This window comes from Temnothorax nylanderi, unplaced genomic scaffold (genome assembly GCF_030848795.1).
Source record: "Temnothorax nylanderi isolate EJ_2023f unplaced genomic scaffold, tnyl_v1.0 TNYL_tig0468_pilon, whole genome shotgun sequence".
NCBI classification, from domain to species: Eukaryota; Metazoa; Arthropoda; class Insecta; order Hymenoptera; family Formicidae; genus Temnothorax; species Temnothorax nylanderi.
The window spans coordinates 1-25,196 of NW_027249530.1; the positions used below are offsets into that span (position 1 = coordinate 1).

General features: G+C 35.8%; 2 protein-coding genes and 1 long non-coding RNA gene across 3 annotated transcripts in view; all 3 read left to right on the plus strand.

The window, feature by feature from the left end:
- Positions 1-939: 939 nt before the first annotated feature.
- On the plus strand, positions 940-1,732 carry LOC139783091 (uncharacterized). Its single transcript, XR_011721113.1, has 2 exons — positions 940-1,310; positions 1,387-1,732. It is a non-coding gene; the product is annotated as an uncharacterized lncRNA (long non-coding RNA).
- A 1,079-nt stretch (positions 1,733-2,811) lies between these two features.
- Positions 2,812-7,881, plus strand: LOC139783089 (lipase 1-like). Its single transcript, XM_071722216.1, has 6 exons — positions 2,812-2,950; positions 5,551-5,794; positions 5,942-6,100; positions 6,302-6,386; positions 6,634-6,776; positions 7,009-7,881. Exons 1-6 carry the CDS (start codon positions 2,916-2,918, stop codon positions 7,183-7,185), a joined length of 843 nt encoding a protein of 280 aa, XP_071578317.1. The 5' UTR covers positions 2,812-2,915; the 3' UTR covers positions 7,186-7,881.
- Positions 7,882-16,450: 8,569 nt separating this feature from the next.
- LOC139783092 (venom allergen 3-like) overlaps positions 16,451-25,196 on the plus strand; it is a 54,219-nt gene continuing 45,473 nt past the window's right edge. The window contains exon 1 of the mRNA XM_071722218.1: positions 16,451-16,588. Within this exon, the coding sequence (XP_071578319.1) occupies positions 16,457-16,588 (132 nt within the window). The 5' untranslated portion in view covers positions 16,451-16,456. The remainder of the gene's footprint in view (positions 16,589-25,196) is intronic.

Sequence of the window (25,196 nt, forward strand, 5' to 3'; positions counted from 1 at the left end):
GAGATGGAAGTTTATAAAAGAAAAAACAAGGTTATCTCGCGCTGAGTTTATTACTGCAGTCCAATTTGTTTTGGCTTCCACTTTTTTCACGTTTAATGGTGTCACATATAGGCAGACTTTTGGATCTCCAATGGGCTCCCCTTTGTCCCCGACATTGGCCGACATTGTCATGGAGGATTTGGAGGAGAGTGTTCTGAGTGCATTGGACATCCATTTGTCGTTTTATAAACGTTATGTGGATGATATTATTATGAAGATTCCGAGGGATAGCGTTCAAGATGTTCTGGATCACTTTAATGGTTATCATGATAGACTTAATTTTACAATCGAATACGAGAATAATGGCCGTCTTAGCTTTTTGGATTTGATGTTGATTGTAAAGGGAAACACAATTATAACAGATTGGTTCCATAAAGAAACGTTTTCTGGTAGGCTACTGTCCTTCTTTTCTAATCATCCGATTCAACATAAAATAGGAAAAATTTATAGTTTAGTGGACAGAGGAATTATGCTATCACATCCTAGCTTTTATAAGAAAAATTTAAATTTTGTCATCAAAGTATTGCTTGGTAATGGGTATCCCATTGATTTGATTTTTTTTACATATTAATAAGAGACTGAGGAAACTTCAGTCGATTAAGCATAACAATACGAGTGATGATTCCGAAAATGCAGGGAAAAAAAGTTTTATTGTTATTCCGTATTTGGGGCACACTTCCGAAATCATCGCTTCAGCAATCGATAAATCTGAAAATTCGGTGGGATATCGCATTCTTAACAATCTTAGTAGCATCATTAAGGTCCATAAGGATAAGAACGTCCATTTTTCTAATAATGACGTAGTTTATAAAATATGTTGTAAAAATTGTGATGCCTCTTATGTCGGTCAAACAAAAAGGCAGTTGCAAACTAGACTAAAGGAACATAAAAATAATATAAGATTAGATGATTCAAAGCATTCTGTTGTTTCGGAACATTCTACTAAATTTAATCATTCGTTTGACTGGGATAATACGCGCATTCTGGAAGTTGAGCATAATTACAAAAAGAGATTAACCGCAGAAATGATACATATTAAAGAGCAGATTAATGGTATAAATTTAAATAAAGACACGGAACTGCTAAACGATGCTTATTTTGACATCTTGAATCGATTATCTTGAACGTTGGGTTAATAACAAAGATTTATGTTTTCGTGTCCTTGTAATGCGGGTATCGTCTCAGTCGTCCGCTATCTCTCACGATGAACACACGTTTTGCGAGACGTTGTAATGAATTCACCCCGGCTCTTTGTTTCATCGACTACTTATGTGAGTCATTTGTGGCTAAGCTCGTTTTAAATCAAAAGTTCTTTTCGGTCTTATGTGAATTCTATTTTTAACATAGTTGTCACTAAGATGGTTGTGAGACAAGGAATTTACATCCATATGAGTTTTGATGGACGAATAAGGGACATACAGCGGGAGAAGCGACCGACTCAGTGCGTGGATTGACGAATAATTGACACTTCTGACTTCAATATGACTAACTGTCCGATTGCTTTGGTGAGACCGGATTAATGCAAATTGTGGCGTCGTAATGAGTTGATTCGTTGTACTCTTAGAATAATGCGAGATATATATGCGTTTTTGTAATTTTTATTGTTCTGAGGAAGGCCAAGTAAGGCGCGAAACGTTAACGAATTTGTATACTATATTGAATGTATTAAATAATTTTCTTTAACACCTGATAATTGCTCGAAATTGGCCGTTTGAATTTATTTAGTTGTTAATTTTTATTGAATATTTTCGTAAACAGTGAAATTTTACCTGTAATAATTCGTAAAAAAAACTATTATATAATATATATTATAGTTCTTATAAATAAATATATTAATCGTATTATTTTGCAAACATATCTTATAATTTAAACTGAAAATCATATAATCAATATGAACCTATATAGTCATATAAAATTATATATGATCAGATCAGATATTGCATCTCAAAGTATTCGATAGATGGCATTCGATGGGATCTGTTTCTCGTATTTAAAATTTGACAAACACTGTTATAAGAACGGTATCAAAAGACACGACACTGTCTCGCGCTATTAAGCGGCACAATTTTTGTATTAGTTGTATCGTGGAGTCTACTTTTATAATAAAGTGGCACATTCTTAAAAAATAACTTTTGAAAATATATAACAATTTTCTGAAACTTACTTAAATATATATGTCCAGATTGGATTATGTACGGACGAATATTATCATCTATGATTATATATGATCATACATGGAAATATATGTTAAAATGCATACGTGTCAGATCATACCTGATGAAATACGGATGTGTCAGTTCGCACCTGATCATACCTGATCAGATATTAACATATATCAATGACTGTGTTTACATGACACCGTTAATCGGGTTTTATAACATCGGTAGTTGTCAGGAAGACCAATCGTAATCATTCTTCAGAAGAATGGAATAGCTGTGATTGACCGGCCTAAGAACTACCGATGTTATAAAACCCGATTAACGGTGCCGTGTAAACGGAGTCAATAATACCAGATCATATATCCTCAGATCTGGCCAATTTCCATAGCTGACCATACATGTCCAAATTGATATGATCATTTATGATCAGATATGAATATTTTTTCCCGGGCTGGGCGTTGATGAGTCAGTCGGAACATTTGATTATATATATATATAGATTTAAAAATTGTGAAGTACAATAATGCTTTTGAAAAATTAATTTTATATTTCAGAAAAAATAACGGATATTTATTTCCTCGAATTTGGCACATTCTTCATATAATGCACTAGCACTTATTATTTTCTTACGTTGCAGTATTTTTATTGGCAGATCAAGGATATGACGTATGGATAGGAAACGTGAGAGGAAATAGTTACTGCAGATCGCATGTGAATATGACGATATACGACCCCAAATTCTGGCAGTATAGGTAAAACATTATCATTAAAAATTATTTTGATGGAACATCAGATTTCAAGTTGATAAATCCATTTTAAACCGAAAGTATAATATGCCTAAAAACAAGATATTTTTGTAGCTAAATGATAATGTAATCGAATCGTTACTTGTACTGAATATAGTATACTATACCAAGTGATATGAATATAAAGTTAAACATTTCTAAAAGAATATGCAATAAAGACGTAAAGCATATATAAAAATGAAGAAAAAAGAATATATATATACTTATAACACGTTTTGTAAACATTATAAAATTTGCACCGTATTCTCTTCATTAACCAGATTGTAAATCTTTTATTTTGCTTCTTCATAGAGGAAGCTTTGTTTTCGTAAATTTCGTATATGAACCTTTGATTGCGTATAAAGTTGGGTCTAGTCAACCAAATTTAAATGAATTATATATGAAATAGAGGTAGAAGAAACTAAAGAAAAGATTGTTTTTTGAGTTTTTGATGCTAATATGTTCAGAGTGTTCTAAAACGTCGAAATATTGCATTAAAAAAAATGTCCGTATGTGTGTGTGTGTGTATGTATGTGTGTGTGTATGTGCGGATTTGATGTCCGTGGTTGCTCTAACTTCCGCAAATATTGAGATATCGGGCTGTTTTTTTTTTAATCGATAGAGTATCATTCAAGGAAGGTTGGTATTGAATTTGGCGATGATCGGTAAAGGGGTTCTTTTTTGCTTCCTCATAGAGGAAGCTTTGTTTTCGTAAACTTCGTATATGAACTTTTGATTGGGTATAAAGTTGAGTCTAATCAACCAAATTTAAATGAATTATATATAAAATGGGGGTAGAAGAAACCAAAGAAAAGATTGTTTTTTTAGTTTTTGATGCTAATATGTTCAGAGTGTTTTAAAACGTCGAAATATTGCATTAAAAAATATGTCCGTATGTGTGTGTGTATGTGCATGTGTGTGTATGTGCGGATTTGATGTCCGCGGTTGCTCTAACTTCCGCAAATATTGAGATACCGGGCTGTTTTTTTTTAAATCGATAGAGTATCATTCAAGGTAGGTTGGTATTGAATTTGGCGATGATTGGTAAAGGGGTTCTTTTTTTAAAAAATTTTGAATTTATTTAGAAATGTCTGTGGTTGCTCTAACTTCCGCAAATATTGAGATATCGGGCTGTTTTTTTTTTAATCGATAGAGTATCGAGGAAGGTTGGTATTGAATTTGGCGATGATCGGTAAAGGGGTTCTTTTTTTAAAAAAAATTTGAATTTTTTTAGAAATGTCCGTGGTTGCTCTAACTTTCGCAAATATTGAGATATCGGGCTGAATTTTTTTTAATTGATAGAGTATCATTTAAGGAAGGTTGGTATTGAATTTGGCGATGATCGGTAAAGGGGTTCTTTTTTAAAAAACTTTTGAATTTTTTTAGAAATGTCTGTGGTTGCTATAACTTTTGCAAATTTTGAAATATTGGGCTATTTCTAATTTTATTATATTTTTCAGTCTTTTCTACCCCTATTTCATATATAATACTTTAAGATTTGGTTGATTATCGGTATATCTAATAATCGGTAAAAGGGTTCTTTCTTTATAAAATTTTGAATTTTTTGAGGATCGGTAAAGGGATTACCGATTTCTGCTTAAAAAGTGTATAAGATGTACATGTAATTTTATATAGAGTATCATTAAATTAAAGATGTTTTGAATTTTGCGAGGGTCGGTAAAAGGGTTATCGATTTTTGCTTAAAAAATGTGTAAGTTATTTGATGGATAGAATATTATTTAAGGAAGGTATTGAATTTGGCGATGATCAGTGAAGGAGTTACCGATTTCTGCTCAAAAAGTTACATGTATTGAATTTGGCGATAATCGGTAAAAAGGTTCTTTTCTTGCCTCGGTCTACCCTATACATTTTTTAAGCAGAAATCGGTAACCCTTTCACCAATCTTCGCCAAATTCAAAACAACCTCCCTTTAATGATACCTTATATATAAGATTACATGTATGACTTGTACACTTTTTAGGCAAAAATGGGTAACCCCTTCACCGATTATTGCCAAATTCAACACCAATCTACCTTTAATGATACTCTATCCATAAAAAAAGTGTGCAAGTAGAAACTTGCACATTGCTTCCTCATAGTTTTTAAATGTGCAAGTAGAAACTTGTACATTGCTTCCTCATAGTTTTTAAGTGTGCAAGTGGAAACTTGTACATTGCTTTCTCATAGTTTTTAAGTGTGCAAGTAGAAACTTGTTTAAGTGAGCAAGTAGAAACTTGCACATAGCTTCCTTATAGTTTTTAGTGTGCAAGTAGAAACCTGCACATTGCTTCCTCTATGAGGAAGCCAAATTAATAAATATCTACTAATAATTATGCATAAGAAAATAGGCTTCCTCATAGAGGAAGCAATGTGCAGGTTTCTACTTGCACACTTAAAAACTATAAGGAAGCAATGTGGAAGTTTCTACTTACTCACTTAAACAAGTTTCTACTTGCACATTTTTTTACTCTTTTTCTCACTGTAAATTAATTGCGTGCATTTGTCAAACAGGAGGGAAGACGAGAAAATATGTTTTGTGAAATAATATCATAATTCTTATTTTTCAGCTTTCACGAGATTGGAACAAAAGATCTGCCAGCTATGTTCGATTACATTTTCAATTATACAAAGCAAAAAGATTTATACTATATTGGCCATTCAATGGGGGGTACTGAGCTATTCACTTTTTTGTCATCAAAACCGGAATACAATACGAAAATAAAAATGGCTATTTGTCTGGCTCCTACTTCTGTTTGGGTAAAAATACTACCTGCCTTTAACGAATTTGCTAACCTTGTTCCAACAGTGAAGGTAACTATCAAAATCTGTAATTTTTTACTGCAAGTAGTAGTGTTTAAAATACAAGATTAAACAATCATAATTTTTATTATTTAATGTGCTAATATTGTTAGCTGTATTATGGGCTAATATTTGAATTCTTTGTTTTACACGTTCCAGGAAGTTCTACGAGAGCATGAAATATACGATGTTTTCCCACAATCTTTAGCGATTGGTACGGCAGGAAGATTGTTGTGTAATGACAATACGATAACTCAATTTATTTGCGTCATTGCATTTTTCTCAGTGTTCGGTCCTGATCCAGCACAACTTAACACTGTAAGTTTTACCACACGAAAGACAAACGTAATACAATGTTTATAATGTGTGCGGAAATACTTTTTATTATAGATATTATTTAAAATTTAAAATTTTTTATAATTAAATAAACTTACTATGGCGGCTCTAACTACCTCCTACCCTCCTCTTCCAATTAATCGCATTATAACTTTTCATCTATATAAATTATTTGTGTTATAGACAACTCTGCCAGAAATATTATCCTATGTTCCAGCCGGTAGTTCTGTACAAACATTAGAGCATTTTTACCAAAATATACGTGTGAGTGAGTATTCCCCCTTTCATAAAATAATATTTCCTTTTATAAAGCAATATCCCGGTTGATGTAATATTGCAATAAAACATTTCTTGTCATTTGTCATTTGATGAGATGTCGTGGAAAGATCTAAATTAATTTATAATTTTCTACAGATTAATTTATAATTGTATGCACATGTAATTATTTTTTCCAAATATACTTTTAAGTTTAATTTGGACATATTTATAAATGTGATTAACATCGATTGTTGCAGAGGACTTTCGAAACTATGATTATGGAATAGCTGAAAACTACAAGCGATACAAACAGAAAACACCTCCAAGTTATGATCTCAAAAAGATTACTGCTCCAATAATTTTATTTTACTCAACAAACGATGTGGTTATCTTAGAAGAGGTAATACTTCTCCGTTAAGTTTTTTATTGTCTAATTTTTACTCAGAAATAAAAGCAAAAGAAAGAAATATATATACAAACATGACAAAATGGTGATCATATAATTTGTTAACAATTGAAAGATTCTGTTTGAATGTAATGCAAAGTGTAATGCAAAAGGAAAAACAGTTGATTTATATCAATCGGATCTATTTTCTACTCTTCATACATTTAAACATGTTTTTGATTTTCAGAATGTGTTGGAACTTGGCAAACGCTTACCAAATGTTCTTTTAATTGAGGAAGTTCCATTTAAACTTTTTAATCACGTAGATTACCTGTGGGCAATCGACGCGAAAACTCTTTTGTACGATCGTGTGTTAGAATTATTACAAAAGTTTGATGCTGGTCAAAATAAGTTTATGAAATAAATCTAATCTAATCGATGAATGTAAATGCAGGAGAGAAACCTTAATCTCTCTATATAATTTAAAATGTTGGTAAATGTAGAATTACTAAAAAAAATTAGCAAATTACCCAGATAGCAATGCCTGATGATCAGATTTCATCACGTCATGATCTTTTGATATTGATCGAAATGTGATGTATGTCTTGTGATCATATTGTGATGATATACATCATGAGTACCAGTTAACATGTATATGAGGAAATATATGAGCTCAGATATTGACGTCTTTGGTCCAAACCAAGTCCTTACATAAGTAGTAAGGACAGGTGTCCTAAGGTCAGAAATGGACAACCTTAGAACACCTGCTCTTAGAACATGACCTGCTAGATAGCCTTATGTTGGAAGGACATATGACTTTAGGTCTAAAAGCTATACGACCTAAGGACATGAAGACATGTCCCTAGGCCACATGGCCTTAGGATGGAAGGATATATGACTATAGAGCATGTGAAAAGAAAGTGTCGATCAGTAATATAATCTTGAAGTTGGCGCGTACATATGTGAGTGGTGGCGTTGTAGTAGTAGCGTGGTTATTCGTGGCGCTGTCGTGATATGGTTACTTTCCCGCGCGCGCGTCGATCCCTGGTCGCTCTCCGCCATTAACGCTTGTAAAAACGTTCAGCGTGAAATAAAGATATTTACGTTTCTACGCAAGTAATTATTCGTCTTTGAATACTCTGCACCTGTCAAAAGTATCAGAGCAGAAGAATATACGACCTAAGGACATGAAGATATGTATGACTATAATAAAATCAAATAAATGTATATTGAGCCCAATCAATGACATCGACAATTAATCCAATGGGGCAACATTATGCAAATATTGGAATTAGAATACTTCTATTCACACACGCACGCACGCACGCACGCACGCACGCACGCACGCACGCACGCACGCACGCACGCACGCACGCACGCACGCACGCACGCACGCACGCACGCACGCACGTCTCTCCTTTACCTTGAAGACTTTTATTCTTATAGACAAAAAAAAAGATTTATACTAATTATTTAATAGAAACCAAATAAAGACATTCTTATGAGCATTTCGTAATTTACGCTTTGTATACAAAAAATCTCGAATAGAAGAGAAATCGGTAAGCTGCGACGCTCAAGACACACACATACACTACCTAAAATGTGACTTATTGTTAGTAAAATCGTTTTCTACTATTTTCCTGATGCTTTTGGTAAAACATGGTCATGGTAATGGCCATGACAACACAAGCTATTAAAAAGAGCGCACCAACTAACTTCAGTAGGAAAAGTTTTATTCCACTCATACTAGATTGCTTCGGATCTTCTATACGTTCTCTTGGTGCGTCATAGAATGCTGCTGATGGCACAATTTGTGATCTGTCTTCTTGATCCTTAGGATCATCTGGTAAGTCTAATCAGTACAAAATTACCTTTTTGAAAAAAGATAAAAAAAGGCGCCAAGTACACGCAATGTATTTTGTAAACTCAAAAATCCAACCTAAGTGGTAGCTTTATTTTTCCTTCACAAAATTATATTACCTAACTTAACTCAAGTGACACGTATTTCAAAAAAAGATGTGAAATCTTTAAATTAAATTGCGCCAATTGTAAAGAAAATATGTATATTGCTTTAAAAGATAATTGTTGTGCAACTACTTTAAAAAAATAAAACCCAAGTGGTATCTTTGTGTTCCTATTCAAGGGTCTTCCTATTCCAACCCAAGTGGTAATAGCTTCTTAATTCTCTTTAACAAATTTTTAATATTACAAAGAATCATTTTAATTAGAAAGAATTAAAGAAGTAACAGTACAAAATAATAAGTAGGGCGGGAGTGCGGAGAGAGTGTCGGAAGCCGCCGGAGTGCAACAATATTTTTAATATAAAATATGAAATATCTCGTAAAGTATTCACTTTTCGATGACTTTATATTTTTATACGCAGAATAATAAAAAGAATCAATTTTTAGTAAAAAAAAATTATGATTGTATTTTGTAGAAATACTTAATTTTGCAATATTGCAAAATGTAAAAATTAATATTATTATTCGATTCTTTCATTATTCTATGTAAAAAAGTATTAAGGTGAAGTCATCGAAAAATGAATATTTTACGAGATATTTCATATTTTATATTAAAAGTAGCATAACAAAATTTAAAATATCTCAGGAAGTCCTTGATAAAAGAGAACTTCATTATAGTGTTTTGAAAATGTCTCGACAAGAGCTACAAGAATATGTAATAAAAAATGGGAGTTCCATTTAAAAAAACTTTGATCACATTGACTTGGCCTTTTTTTTGTTGACGGGGGAAATCCACACGGATACCCCCTCCTCCGGGGCGAGGAGGGCGGTTATGTGGGACTTTAATTCACTAAAACCCCCCCGGGGGTCCCTCACGGCGCTACCGCGGGGAGGCTCCGGGAACTTGAGATATCTACCATGAGCCTCCCCGCACATTGACTTGGCCTTGAAAAAGTCATTTGAAGTCAAGTCCATATTTTTATCATCTGCCCTCCTTTATATCCTACAACTTTTATCTGAAACATTTTTCCATATCTAAAGCCGTTTCCGAGATCCAGGGCGCTGGGTCAGACTTTAGAGATACCCTGTATAAAGCGCCGACAATACACATAAAAATTTAAAAATATAACTCCATTTTCGGACAAATTTAGACTACTTATGCATTTTAATTACATATTTGATGTTATTCAGCAAGAGAGCAACGCAGATGTGGTGATACAAAATATTTCTGACTGAACTGTGAAATTTCCCTTACGAAAAAGTAGTACTAGCAATCAGTACTCAGTACTGAGTGATCAGTACTCGTAGTATTGAGAGTATTATTATGTTAATACTCATGAATACTGCAGAATGGTCAGTACTGTGTCTGTCAGTGCTTACAGTACTGGCAGTACTACAAGCAATAATACTCATTAGTACTTCAAAGTATTGAAGTAGTCAGTACTTTATCAGATTAATATTCGGAGTACTAACATGATAGTACTTCCAGTACTGTAAGAACTAATAGGCACAGTACTGACCATTCTGCAATATTCATGAGTATTAACATACTGCCCTTATGAAAAAGTAGTACTGGTTTTAATACTGGAAAAAGTATTGGTGAAAGTACTGGAGACATAAGTACTCAAAGTACTACTAAATTCGACCATACTGACTTCGTCAGTACTCCTTCCCAGTACTCATCCAATACTCATTCAGTACTCCCTTCAGTACTTCCTCTAGTGTACTCCCTCCAGTACTCCCTCCAGTACTTTCTCCAGTATTCCCCCCAGTACTCCCCCCAATACTCCCTCCAGTACTCCCCCCAGTACTCCCCCCAGTACTCACTCCAGTACTCCCTCCAGTACTCTTTTAGTACTTATCGAATAATCGTGGGATACTAACGTGTGGTACAGGCGCAGTAAGGGAGAGTGGGCACCCTTGAACCACGTTTTTTCAAATCACATTAAAAATGTGAATTTAAAAATTTTAATAACTTCATTATAATATAAATGAGACTATTCGATGTTTAATATAATAAACTTTGTTTGTAAATGATTTAAGAAATAAATTTTCAGAAATATTTTGCAAAAATAATGATATTTCGAAATGCTGCGTTTGTCACAGTGGACCCCACGCGTGGGGTCGATTGAGCCATAGCGTAGGGTACACTGTGACATGTAATGTGAAAGGTAGGGTACCCTGTGTCATGTAATATGAAAGGTAGGGTACCCTGTGACATGTAATGTGAAAGGTAAGGTACCCTGTGACACGTAGTCTATTAACTCTTCTCTCTACAAAAAGGAAAAACCAAGACTGTGCCAGAGAACCAATTTATCAATAATCGTGTCATATTTGTTTCATCAGATGACCTAAGAAATTGAAAACTGAAAACAAAGTCCTATAACCTCACTTTTTGTCGTAACCTAGCAGAGATCAACGAATATTGCCTCACAGCGACTCGATTACATGTGATCTGTAACTAAAGGGTGAAAAAAAGAGAAAATGAAAGTGTGGATATGATTATCGATGGAAATTATTTCATTTTATAGGAAAATTTAGGCACTAACATTTACTATTCCGCGATCGCAACACACTACGGAAACTCGCGCTGTCACGTAGGTAGGTTAGGTAGTTCTGTAAGCGTGGCACAGAGGACCCCATCAACCTGCGTCACATTGGACCCCACTGAACATCGATATTATTTATCGTAAATATTTCAGATACAGAACAATTAAACGTTTTTGTGCGCACGTTGGTATTGAACCTAGATCCCGACGAACGTTTTATGAATTTCTTTAAACTGTAGAATCTCTAGAAATCCATATTATACATATCAAAAAGTTATGACAAGTAAAAATTTACTTTGCAAGGCTCCAATTACATATCTGCCTTTAACTAAAGTATATATGCTTATTTCGGCATAATTTTTTGATGGAAGTTATATGTTTTGAAAACGAAAGTTTTTATACCCACCGTCACTATTTTGCAGAACGTTAATACAGAAAACTCGCACTGTCACATTGGACCCCGTGGCTCAAGGGAGCCTACTCTCTCCTACTTGCGCAGTACTATCCAAGTAGAACAAAAAGTCAAGATGATATCAAAATAACGTCATATTGATAGTTTAGTGTGTTAATTTAGTATCTTATTAATTTAATATTTCTAAGATACGTTACAAAAAAGTAGTACTAGCAATCAGTACTCAGTACTGAGTGATCAGTACTCGTAGTATTGACAGTATTAGTATGTTAATACTCATGAATATTGCAGAATGGTCAGTACTGTGCCTATTAGTTCTTACAGTACTGGCAGTACTATCATCCCTTATGAAAAAGTAGTACTGGTTTTAATACTGGAAAAAGTATTGGTGAAAGTACTGGAGACATAAGTACTCAAAGTACTACTAAATTCGACCATACTGACTTCGTCAGTACTCCTTCCCAGTACTCATCCAATACTCATTCAGTACTCCCTCCAGTACTCCCCCAGTACTCCCACCAGTACTCCCTCCAGTACTCTTTTAGTACTTATCATATAATCGTTAGATACTAACGTATGGTACAGGCGCAGTAGGGGAGAGTGGGCACCCTTGAACCACGTTTTTTCAAATCACATTAAAAATGTGAATTTAGAAATTTTAATAACTTCATTATAATATAAATGAGACTATTCGATGTTTAATATAATAAAATTTGTTTGTAAATGATTTAAGAAGTAAATTTTCAGAAATATTTTGCAAATATAATGATATTTCGAAATGCTGCGTTTGTCACAGTGGACCCCACGCGTGGGGTCGATTGAGCCATAGCGTAGGGTACACTGTGACAAGTAATGTGAAAGGTAGGGTACCCTGTGACACGTAGAAGAGATCTGTTTAAATCCTGTTTATTACAAATCTTTGGTCAATTGAAAAACCAAGACTGTGCTAGAGAACCAATTTATCAATAATCTGTGCCTATTAGTTTTTTACAGTACTGGCAGTACTATCATGATAGTACTCCGAATATTAATCTGATAAAGTACTGACCACTTCAATACTTTGGAGTACTAATGAGTATTATTGCTTGTAGTACTGCCAGTACTGTAAGCACTGACAGACACAGTACCGACCATTCTGCAGTATTCATGAGTATTAACATACTAATACTCTCAATACTACGAGTACTGTTCACTCAGTACTGAGTACTGATTGCTAGTACTACTTTTTCGTGAGGGATCTATCATGATAGTACTCCGAATATTAATCTGATAAAGTACTGACCACTTCAATACTTTGAAGTACTAATGAGTGTTATTGCTTGTAGTACTGCCAGTACTGTAAGCACTGACAGACACAGTACTGACCATTCTGCAGTATTCATGAGTATTAACATACTAATACTCTCAATACTACGAGTACTGATCACTCAGTACTGAGTACTGATTGCTAGTACTACTTTTTCGTAAAGGACACAATACAATTTTTAGATGTAAAAAAGAAAAAGGATTTTACCTTTGATATAAATAACGTAATAATTTTCGACGTGATCGACGTGAGATCCCGGCCTGCCCGGCCATAGAAGGAAACAGAAAGAGATCGGGATCGGAATTACATGCAGATGGCGTTGGCATAGAAGGATAGCATATAGACATACAAACTTGTCCATTTTGGGATATTCCTAGAGTGTTTACAAATGTATATCCTATGAATATTTTTATAAGGTCCATTGACATACCGACAAGAAATGGACATAAAACGGACATCCATAGGATATCCTGTGCTGTCTAGGAAATTTCACAGTTCAGTCAGAAATATTTTGTACCACCACATCTGCGTTGCTCTCTTGCTGAACAACATCAAATATGTAATTAAAACGCATTAGTAGTCTAAATTTGTCTGAAAATGGATTTATATTTGTAAATTTTTATGTGTATTGTCGGTGCTTTATACAGGGTATCTCTAAAGTCTAACCCAGGGCGCTATCTAAAACATTTTTTCATATCTAAAGCTGTTTCTGAGATTCAGAGGGGTCTGGGCCAGAGATACCCTGTATAATAACTATAACTATAGTTATATTTCAAATATATAATTATGTCTATATTATGTTTCTTTTCTATTTTTGTTAGAAAGTGCTCTACTGTGTAAAGCAGCGGAAAATCGAAAAGAAGTTGAGCAAGCCATTAAAACTTGGCTGAAATGTGCAAAAGAAAGGACAGGGAAAGAAGCAATATAAAATACAACATATTCTTCATTGTAAAGATTTGTATTTGCACATGCAATTTGTGAATTTGTTTCACTTTTGCTCATTTTGAGTCATTTTTGTTTTTAAACAATGCAAAAGTGTGAATTTGGAGTGAAATTTCTAGAAAATCTGGGAATTTTTTTTACAAAATTTGAGTAAACACCCTTATTGTCCACATTAGTTTTTATAACTATTTTGAACAAATTGCTGTTTTCTTTAATTAATTTGCAATACGCGTGTGCAATACGTTTAACAATTAATGTGTGTATGTGTGTGTGGATACATACATATATACATACATATATGTATATATTTTATATAATTTTTAAAATAAATTTTTTAAAAATATTTATATATTTCATTGTTTTTTTATCCTTTTAATGTAAATTACAATTCTGGATGTTTCCTTTTATCATGTCCATAGGACGTCCATTGGATATCCTGTGGACATGTTTTAGGGATATAAGCATGTCCAACAATTTCATAAACAGATATACCATGGACATCCATAGAATGTCCGAAGGACGTAAAACGGATGGCCTATGGACATCCTCAATATCCTTAAAGGACGTCTTATGGATGTCCATCGGATATCCGTGTGCTGTCTGATAATTTAAAAATATATTGTAAATCGATAAAAGTATATTACAATATATTTTTATCGCATTTTGTATACAAAAATAATTTCGTGCAGACAAATTTTATAGAAACTATACTGCCTATACCTTAAAATTCCACGTGTCGATCGTGAATGAAAAAGGGCAGATACAAATAAACGAAAACAGCACACAATGTAGTAAATAATGAAGACTTATTGATTTATTAATTTAGACAATTTTTGAGCCATTTGCTATTCGTTGGCACTTTAAAAACAGAGCGTTTTATTTTCAGGCTTTTGTAGCCTGTTTTGTATTTAGGTACAACGATGGATTTTGCCATGACTTCAAATCTGACAGAACACACAACGCGTCCTCGGTGATGAACTTATTGAGTCCGTATGGTAGGTTTGTTAATCTCAAAGAGCCGAAAGCCAGCTATCCGACGCAATTAATGAAGAATACATTACGTTGGCACTGTCAAACCAATAACATCCCTCGATAGCAGCGACACCAAAAAATAACTTCGATATTGGAGTCACCCCCACCACGGAAATTCTATCGAGTTGCGAGACCTGTATATAAGACCGTGCTTTATATAATCATATTTAGCTTGACCTTATTATATATGACAACAGATCTGGTCGAATATGATTATATAAAGATAAGATCATATTATGCCAAATTTTGAATATTATTATATATAATTATATAGTATAACATATGTTATCAGATCTAGCCAAATATAAAGATAAGATTATATCACGCTCTGTTTTGGATATTGTTACATATGAGAAAAGTAAAAACACTTTTATTATATATAAATTTGGCCAAACTATCCATTAAGCCTAGTTAGAACTTGATTCGTTCACTGGTTATCGAGATCTCAAAATCTCGAGTACTCGCAACTCGTCGCGTCGCGTAAAGATACACAGTTATGATCATAAAAGTACATATGTTATTAAATCTTTACAATATTTAACAGAGTTTTCGAGAAAAAATTGGTAATAAAATTTTATATGATTTATGTGATCGCGCCAAACTTTGATTTCAATTAGATATGTTTATATATAATTTTATATAATTATATAAGTTTATTTTTTTTCTCGGGTGTGTACATACGTACACAGAGGAAAAGGTTTCTTTAGGTTTATGTTTCTTTAAATTTGATTCCCCTAATCTTTTTTTAACTTTGATTTGATTTATTAAATAAAATTTTCATCTTGTGTCCGGACGGCTTTAGGCGTTCTCATTATTAACATTATATTATATTAATATTATAATATATTATGTATAGATATGCGAATCTTATATTAATATTTATTGTATATCAATTGTTGCGTTCTTTTTAATATTTGTTAGTTAATATTATTAAGATTTTTGAATACTATAAAGATGTGTTATATACGAGTATAAACGAGAAAGCAGCATCAGAGCCAGAGGATCGCCGCTAGTTTCGATTTATTATTGAAGTCGAGCATGTCGGGCATGGGTGACCGGCTAAGAGAGTGCGGATTTTTCATAAATGTCCGAAAAAAATAGAGCTCTCAATATCAGCTCTCAGATCATATCGAGCCAAATTTCGGATCTAATTATATATGGCCAATTATATATGATCTTATATAATTACATAAGTCTATTTTTTTCTCAGGATATGCAGAATTAGATATCATATCTGAAATTAAATTATCATGGCTTTTTATAATCTTGCAGATGTCTCTGAGATATTCTCATGATATCTCGACAAGTGTTGCATAATCAGCTATTCTGTTATTCAGATATCTTCTAGATATCTTGATGATATATTTTGCTGTGTGAGATATAAATGGTAGTCGTCCCGTGTCTCAGGCTCTTTAGAAGTTTGTAAAGAAATTGAGGAAATCATCGACAAAGTCACGACCGAAAGACAGAAAATATTAGAGCAAAGAAGGATCATGGCAGGAACCTACAGTCTTCTGTATCTTGCCGTAATCGCAATAGTGGTTAATAACGTAATCGCAGTCGATTATTGCAACTTGGACGCATGTATAAGAAAACGTAGTATTCATACTATGTGCAGATACCCCGTAAGTGACAACAGAGAGCGACATATATTGCAGGGTGTTCCATTTTAAACAATTACCCTCCAAAATTTTCATTCTTTCCAATTTTAGAAGAAAATGTCTCAGACAAAAGTTGTATAGTCTAGAGGGGGACAAATAATAACAAAATCAATTTTCGAAAAAATCTATTTCTCAAGATCACGTGAAAGTTATCTTTAAAACTTTTATTCCATTTTCAATAACAAAATCTTGTAGTTGATGTTGAAATGTTTCCAAAGACCTATAATAGTTAATATTTTTATTGAAAACTTGCGAAGATATGATCCCAATCAGCAGACAATGTTTTTTAAATGTGTTTTTAATATTTATTTTTTATTAATTATACATTTGTACAATTCATTGTAAAAATAATATTTATTTAATGTTTATTAAATATTTATTTCACATTGATTATTTATTTGAAGTAATGATTTAGAAAAAATATTTATTAAACGTTTATTTAACGTTTATTTAACGTTTATTTAATATTTGTTTTACATTAGTAAGTTATTTGCAATAATAAATTAAAAAAACATTTATTTAACATTTATTCGACATTAATTTAATATTTATTTTATATTTATTATTCATTTGCAATAATGATTTGAAAAAACATTTATTTAATATGTATGTAGATTTATTGTGTATCCCCGTAGGGTTTACAAGGCGTTTTTTTTATGAGGAACGTACCCAAACCTCTTACAAATCACTCCCTTACACGCCCTGGCCATATGCGACCTTACAATTCATTCTATTTCCCTCTCCCTCCCCCCTCTTCCTTCAACCCTCTGTTTATCTTCTTCTGCTTCCTCCGGTTCCGCGTACCTTCGCCTTCCTCCTTCCTGTCTCAACTGTTCCCTGTCCTCGTCCGTTTCCTTCAGCCACCTCTCCGCTTCCCTCCTATCCACCACTGCTCTCCTTTCCCTCCGTCTCTCACCCTCCTCACGCTCACCACACCCCTCTATTTTATTCTACCTTCTCTCCTCCTTTCTTCCCCTGAACTTTGTCCTCGTCCGTTTCTCCTCCATCCTTCTCGTGATTTCCTTCTCCACACGACCTTACAATTCCTTTCCCCTCCTTTGCGACCTTACATTTCATTTCACCTCCCTTCGTCTTCCATCCGTCCATCTCCTTCCGCCTCCCTTACTTCAACCACCTCTTTGCTACCCTTCTTTCTGCCAATGCTCTTCCCCTTTCCTTCCGTCTCTCTCCCTCCTCTCGCTCGCCGCCTTCACTCCTTATTCCACCTTCTCTATGAAAATAAACTGTGTTATAACATCATCTTCCCTTGCGACCTTATATTTTATTTCCCCTCCCTTCGTCTTCCATCCGGCCGTCTCCTTCCGCCTTCCTTGCTTCAGCCACCTCTTTACTTCCTTCCTTTCTGCCACTGCTCTTCCCTTTTCCTTCCGTCTCTTTCCATCCTCTCGCTCGCCGCCTTCCCTCCTTATTCCACCTTCACTCTCTTTCACCTCCGCCTTTACCTTTAACCCTTCCAAACAGACTCTCCTCCATCCTTTCCGTAATCTCGTCCTCCGTCCCCTTCTAACTCCTCCATTTCTCCTCTCTCCTCGCTTACCTCTTTCACCTCCGCCTTTACCTTTAACCCTTCCGAACAGACTCTCCTCCGTCCCCTTCAAACTCCTACATTTCTCCTCTCTCCTCTCCTTTCTCCTTTCCTTCTCCTCTCTCTCTCTTACCCTCCTCGTATCCACCAATTTATCCTCGTCCATCTTCACCCTTAATCTACTCCCTTCCTCGTCGCTTTCTCTCCTTCTCCTTCTATCACCTGTCTATATGGCCGGCCCCTTCGATCGTTTGATCCATCGACCCGTCTCGATGACTCCCTGCTCCGTTTCGCACCTGCCGCGCCACTATTGACAATCCCTCTGTCTCGCGACAGGTCGACCGATCGCTCGATCGAAACTCCATGCTGCCAACTCGCTCAGCTTCCTCTTCGTGTAACCTGGCCCCTTTATCTTCCTGCTTCTCATCCTAACCTCTCAAGCGTTCCCTTACTTTCTCTCATCACTACTCTTCAACCACGCTATCCTCGACTTCTCTTCCACTTTCACGGCTTCCTCCGAACCTCCTTAACAAGCTCCGCACCCTACTTCATCTTCCCTTACTCTTTACCTTCTCTCAAAACCCTTTTCTTACTCCTCTCCACTCCGGGCCAACTCGTCCACTACGTCTCCCCACTACCCTCTCCATTTATTTAATATTTATTCGACATTAATTTAATATTTATGTTACATTAATTATTTATTTGCAATAATTATTTTAAAAAACGTTTATTTAACATTTATTCGATATTAATTTAATATTTATTTTACATTACTTATTCATTTGCAATAATAATTTTAAAAAACATTTATATAATATTTATTCGACATTATTTTAATATTTATTTTACATTACTTATTCATTTGCAATAATAATTTTAAAAAACATTTATTTAATATTTATTCGACATTAATTTAATAATTATTTTACATTACTCATTTATTTGCATTAATGATTTGAAAAAACATTTATTTAATATTTATTCGACATTAATTTAATATTTATTTTACATTACTTATTTATTTGCAATAATAATTTTAAAAAAATATTTATTTAATATTTATTTGACATTATTTTAATAATTATTTTACATTAATTATTTATTTGCAATAATGATTTTAAAAAACGTTTATTTAACATTTATTCGATATTAATTTAATAATTATTTTACATTACTCATTTAACAATTAAGCTTATATATATCGTGTATTTTTCGATTCCGCGGCCGATATTGGAATTACGCAAGGTAATTCTCCACGCAGAAGTTGTACTTTTTTTATTAATTCATTTGCGCAGTAAAGTATAAGGTAATTTAAAGTTTTAAAATACCGCGAAAATGACGAATCATGGGGTCCACGCGTATGGCCTGTTGCCTTACGTATGTACCTACGCTCATACACATATCCACCCACACAATTAGCTACACACACATTCGCGCGCGCGCACGCACGTATACTCGCACACAAGAAAGGTATAAATTTGTGCAACTATTACTACCGTGTGAGATAATGAGAGAACCGTATCAGAAAATACGCGATATCATATCTGCGCGAGTTCACAACAAAAATATTAACTATACACGGAGAAAAAGTTACGGTTGTTACAACAGAATAATAATGTTAATTTTCGCTCATCCATACAAAAGGGTTATGGAAACCATAGTACTCTGGAAGTGACCTATATGGTTGCCCTAACCTTAGTGAGGGTAGCTACTATATGGATGTTGCAACCATAATATATGGATGTTACAACCATAATGAACAAATATTCACCCGACAAAAAAAATTATTTATTTCGAAATTTTATTACTATTTTTTAACTAAATTTGTTTCTTAAGATGCAGTCTATGATTATAAATATTTTCTCGTATTTGAAAAAAACACTTACCTTGGTGGGATTCGAACTCGGGGCCTCTGGATCGTGAGCCAACTGCCTTACGTGGTAGACTACTTCTTAATTTAATGTGAGTGTTATATATAGTCTACATATGTCATAACCAGCGCAAATATATAATTTTTCAAAAATAATCTTAAGAAACAAATTCAGTTTAAAAAGAGTAAGTAATAAAATTTTGAATTGGATATATGATGTAATATTTCTTAATGTCGGGTGAATGTCAGAAACCAGTGTCGGCTTATTACGAAATTTTGTGTTCGTAAATATATTTATGAAAAAAGTATATTTATAAAGTTAAAACATCCTTATCAAATCCACTTTATTCTATGCAGAAATTCTTTTGCGCGCGCAATGGAACTAAACTCTCAATCATGCAGTGATTCAGTGCTGTACCGTGCAGCTATATCTTATGGATCTCTCAACCATAATATTTGTGCTGCAGACCACATAAGAGAGATAGCAATAATTCTTTGGTTGAGGCAACCATATACGAGGGTATTGTAACCGAATGTCACGTATCGTAAGAACTACGGTTATGAAAACTGTATAAATGAGCATATCTTAACAGCTACATTCAATGTAATATCAATTTAACTTGAATTCACATACATTTCTTTTTCAATCATAGAGAATGTTGTTGTAACAACCGTAGCAATTTTCTCCGTGTAATATTATAGGTCTTTGGAAACGTCTCAACATCAGCTACAAAATTCTGTTATAAAAAATGAAGTATTCTATTTAAAGTAGTTATATGGCGACAGTACAATCCAAAATTTTATGCTCTAAGTGGACGTCAAAACATCCGACTACCTACGGTTACAGGCTGAAAACTTTCGGATAGTTCTATTCCTCATACAAACAAAACAAAAAAACTATTCTATTATTTTTCCCCTCCAGTTGCTCCTTCACGGCGAATAATCGTGAAAATCTAGGTTCATTTATTATTATTGAATTTCTAAATCTAAAAAACCAAGAGGTCAATAATTTCGGTTTTTTTCCTAGTATTTTTAAAATGTCCTTCTACACTATATTATATCCGTTGTTCATAACTTTCTTGTTGTTCGTTCTAATTATTAAAATTCAAAATTTTCATATGCTTTGTGTATGCAATGCATAAAAAAGTGTAATTTCTGATAACGATTATCTCGCGTTTGGGATGGTCAATTAATTTTAAATTGTACAAACGTATAGATACCACGTTTATTAACGTATAGTTAAATTTTCAAATTTTTCTTGTTAATTGCAATTTGCAAGACAACTACCTTAAAAAATTAGAGATGACTTTTATGTTATCTTGAGAAAAATAGATTTTTTCGAAAATTGATTTCACCATATTTTTTTTATTTGTCCCTCTCTAAACCATACAACTTTTGTCTAAAACATTTTTTTTTTCTAAAATTAAAAGATAGGAAAATTTTAGAGAGTAATTGTTTAAAATGGGACACTCTCTGAACAAAAATAATGTCTTCTATGTTTACAACCAGAGAAATCAGATTTTTTGTAATATCTAAAAGGTGGAAAACAAGCATAACTTACGTGATTAATTCCACAATTAAACTTTCAATTTTAATAACACATAATCTATTAAAAAATTAAAAATAGAAGAAAGCAATATTTCGTACATGATATTTCTTTACAGAATGCTACAAAATTGCAACAATGACAACAATGTCTATACTATTTTAAAAGATATATAATAATGATTATATAATAATGATTATATAATAATGATATTAATAATGATAATATAATGATATTAATGAAGACAAACTATTTTCGTATTAAAAGTAAACTTTACATGATCTCTGTTCCGTAATTTTCTCGCGATCGCGGATCAATACCGTACCGGTAACGCCATCCGTCAGTCGCCCTCCGAACGAAGGGATTTCGCGCCGCTCCCCCCGTCAACCCTCACCGCGAGGTCTCTCGCGGCACGTATCGATCCTGTCATGCCGTGATCGCATGATCCCGGAAACGCAGGTGATTGGTCGATACGCGTCGCGCAAAGGAAAGCTCCCGAAACACGAGAGTTCGCGGTCAGTAGCTAAAAGTACTCCGGTTCACGAGGTCGTATACCGTCGTGCTTCCGTTAACGTACCCCGGTTCACGCGGTCTCAAAAATACCGTCGTGCATCCGAGTTTACTGCTCTGTCAGAGCACCGCTAATTATCGCGCCGTTCGTGCGTGCTGCAATTCGCTCTCGCCTCCGCGAGCAGTGAACATTCGCGTATAAGTCACCCTGCGTGCCTCGCCATTGTGCGCTCGATCATCGTGATCGAGCCGACTTTTGTGAACATTCTCGCGTCTTGTGTTACGAACAAGTGCGACTGCTGTATAACGCCTCAAGTGCGTTCATCGCGTGCAAGCTACATTGCGCGTTTTAATTGCCATCGCCTCCGCGCTCTACGAACACTTTCGTATCACGTGATCAGCGCTCATCGAATCACGTGCGCGCCGAGTGTCGTGCTCAAATGAGAGCGCGGCAACCAGCATTTGTATTAACCTGACAATTAAACGATATTTGTGCATTTCTCCCAAATCAAGTGTCTCATTCAAACCGCACGTCGGATCCCTGTCGGGGTCGACCCGGCATCTTACGCTAATTGGCGAATCGGAGTTACGCCCGGAAAACATAAAAATTCGCCAACATAATTTCTGGTCCTTCGAGCCGGATCGGCGTGCTACTGTGCCATTCACAAATTAACAGACAACAAACAAATCTATCTCGTACGAGATGGCCGAACACTTGGGAGGCCAGCTGCAACTCCAGCGACAAATCGAGCGCTATCTCGAAAACTTTAAGAAGATTGGGAAAGCCAACCTGACACCTGCGAAAATCCGCTCGAGAATTGCGTTTCTCAAGGAAACGTGGCAGCAATTCGTGAACGGACACGCATCGGTGGCCAGGACCTTTAACGAGGACGTTCAAGCATCGCTAGCGTACTTCAAAGACAACCACTATGAAACAGCGAACAACGCCTGCCAGGCCGCCTTGGACTACATGTCGGAGAGCCTGGAGGAGTTGGAGCCAGTCGTGAGTCACAACCAGTCATTTACCGCATCGACGATGCGCACGGATCAGTCCGCGTTTTCTCTTTCGCACCTGCCGCGTATAAGTCTTCCTAAATTCTCGGGGGAGTTTCGCGAGTGGGAAGCGTTTCGAGATCAATTCACAGCCTTAATCATTGATAATCGCGAATTGTTAGACGTTAATCGCTTGCAATATCTGCACGCTTGCGTGAAGGGTGAAGCCAGCGATGCCATACGCAATCTGGCATTAACTGACGCGAATTTTAAGATAGCTTGGAGTTTGCTAATAACGCGATATGAAAATCGCCGTCGCTTAGTACATGATCACATACACGCTCTGCACACGCTTCCCCAAGCGACTTCTGATGCCGCAGTGGCTCTCACCGCGTTGCGCAATAAAGCGAACATAGCAATACAGTCATTAAAAAACCTCGGTCGGTCTGTTGAGGCATGGGACGACATTTTGGTTTATTTGCTCGTTCAAAGGCTGGATAAATTCACACGAAAGGCCTGGGAATTGCAACTTGGCGATACGTCAGAGTATCCTACATACGATCGAATTGATAAATTTCTTCTATCACGAATACGTGCGCTCGAGAATGTTCTCCCGGCTTCGTCTCAAGTCAAGGGCAATAAACAAAATTCCTCTGTTCAGAGTCACGCAGCGAACGCAAGTTCGACCAAATGTCCCATGTGTCAAAAGACGCACTTCTTGTCCGCGTGTCCGGACTTTCACAATAAGAGCGTCGCTCAACGGCGTGATTTCGCGAAGAAATATCATTGTTGCTACAATTGCTTGAGTACACGGCACACTCGCGATGCGTGTTCAAGCAAAAACACGTGCCGTCAGTGTCAGCAGAAGCACCATACGTTGCTTCACACGACCGATGTAAATAATAATGGTAGTTCGACAAGTGAGAGCTCACCTTCATCTACAGAAACGAAAACAGACTCAACTGACGAAGTAACTTCGCATTTATTATCTCACACTAGCTTTTCAAAATCAAATATTTTATTAGCTACGGCCTGGATCAAGGTGAGCGGGCTCAACGGTCGACATAGTATAGTCCGCGCGTTATTGGATCAAGGTTCGGTCACTACTTTGATCACCGAACGTTTAGCTCAGCGACTGCGTCTCCCGCGTACGCGCGTCTCCGTATCTATCACTGGGATCGGCGAGACCGCTGCCACCGCACGCAGCGCAGCTAAAGTTCATGTGTCAGCGCGTGACGACACGGGCCCGGCACCCTCCGTTTCCGCTCTTGTTCTCAAGTCGCTCACGACTTACATTCCGCAACGCGTTCCGGATATAACGAAACTGTCGTACATTCGCGAACTTACGCTAGCTGATAACGATCCGACTAGCGCGGCGCCGATTGACGTCATTATCGGTGCTGATTTGTATGGCGCGATTTTACTGCCGGAGGTCCGTAATCGCGCCCCTCATAAGCCCGTCGCTCAAAAATCGATTTTTGGATGGTTCCTGTCTGGACCAATGCCTATGCCGTCGCAGTCACGGCCGACTCGCATTCAAACGCACCACTGCACGGTGTTGTCGGAAATCTCCGATCAGCTGAAACGGTTCTGGGAGGTCGAAGAACTTCCTCAGCAAACTCATCTCTCACCGGAAGAGAGTCAATGCGAAGAACACTTCGTGTCTACACATTCTCGTGCCCCCAACGGGCAATATATAGTGCGGCTGCCGTTCAAATCGGGGCCCCCTATCGACATTGGTGACTCAAAAAAGTCTGCAATCGCGTTGTATTCGCGTCTCGAGTCACGGTTAAGGTCGAATCCCGACCTTGCGAAGGAATACCACGACTTCTTGGCGGAATATGAACGTCTTGGCCACATGACCAAGGCACCTCTCGATGACCCCCCTGATGGTCAAGTAGTGTATATACCGCATCATGCAGTTGTCCGCGAGCATAGCTCAACAACTCGTTTGCGCGTCGTCTTCAACGCCTCTCAACCCACCTCCAATGGTCTCTCGTTGAACGACCATCTAATGATCGGCCGTAAATTACAACCCGAATTATCTTTCATTCTCTTGCGATGGCGTCAATTTCGGTTCGTCTTCACCGCCGACATCGCAAAAATG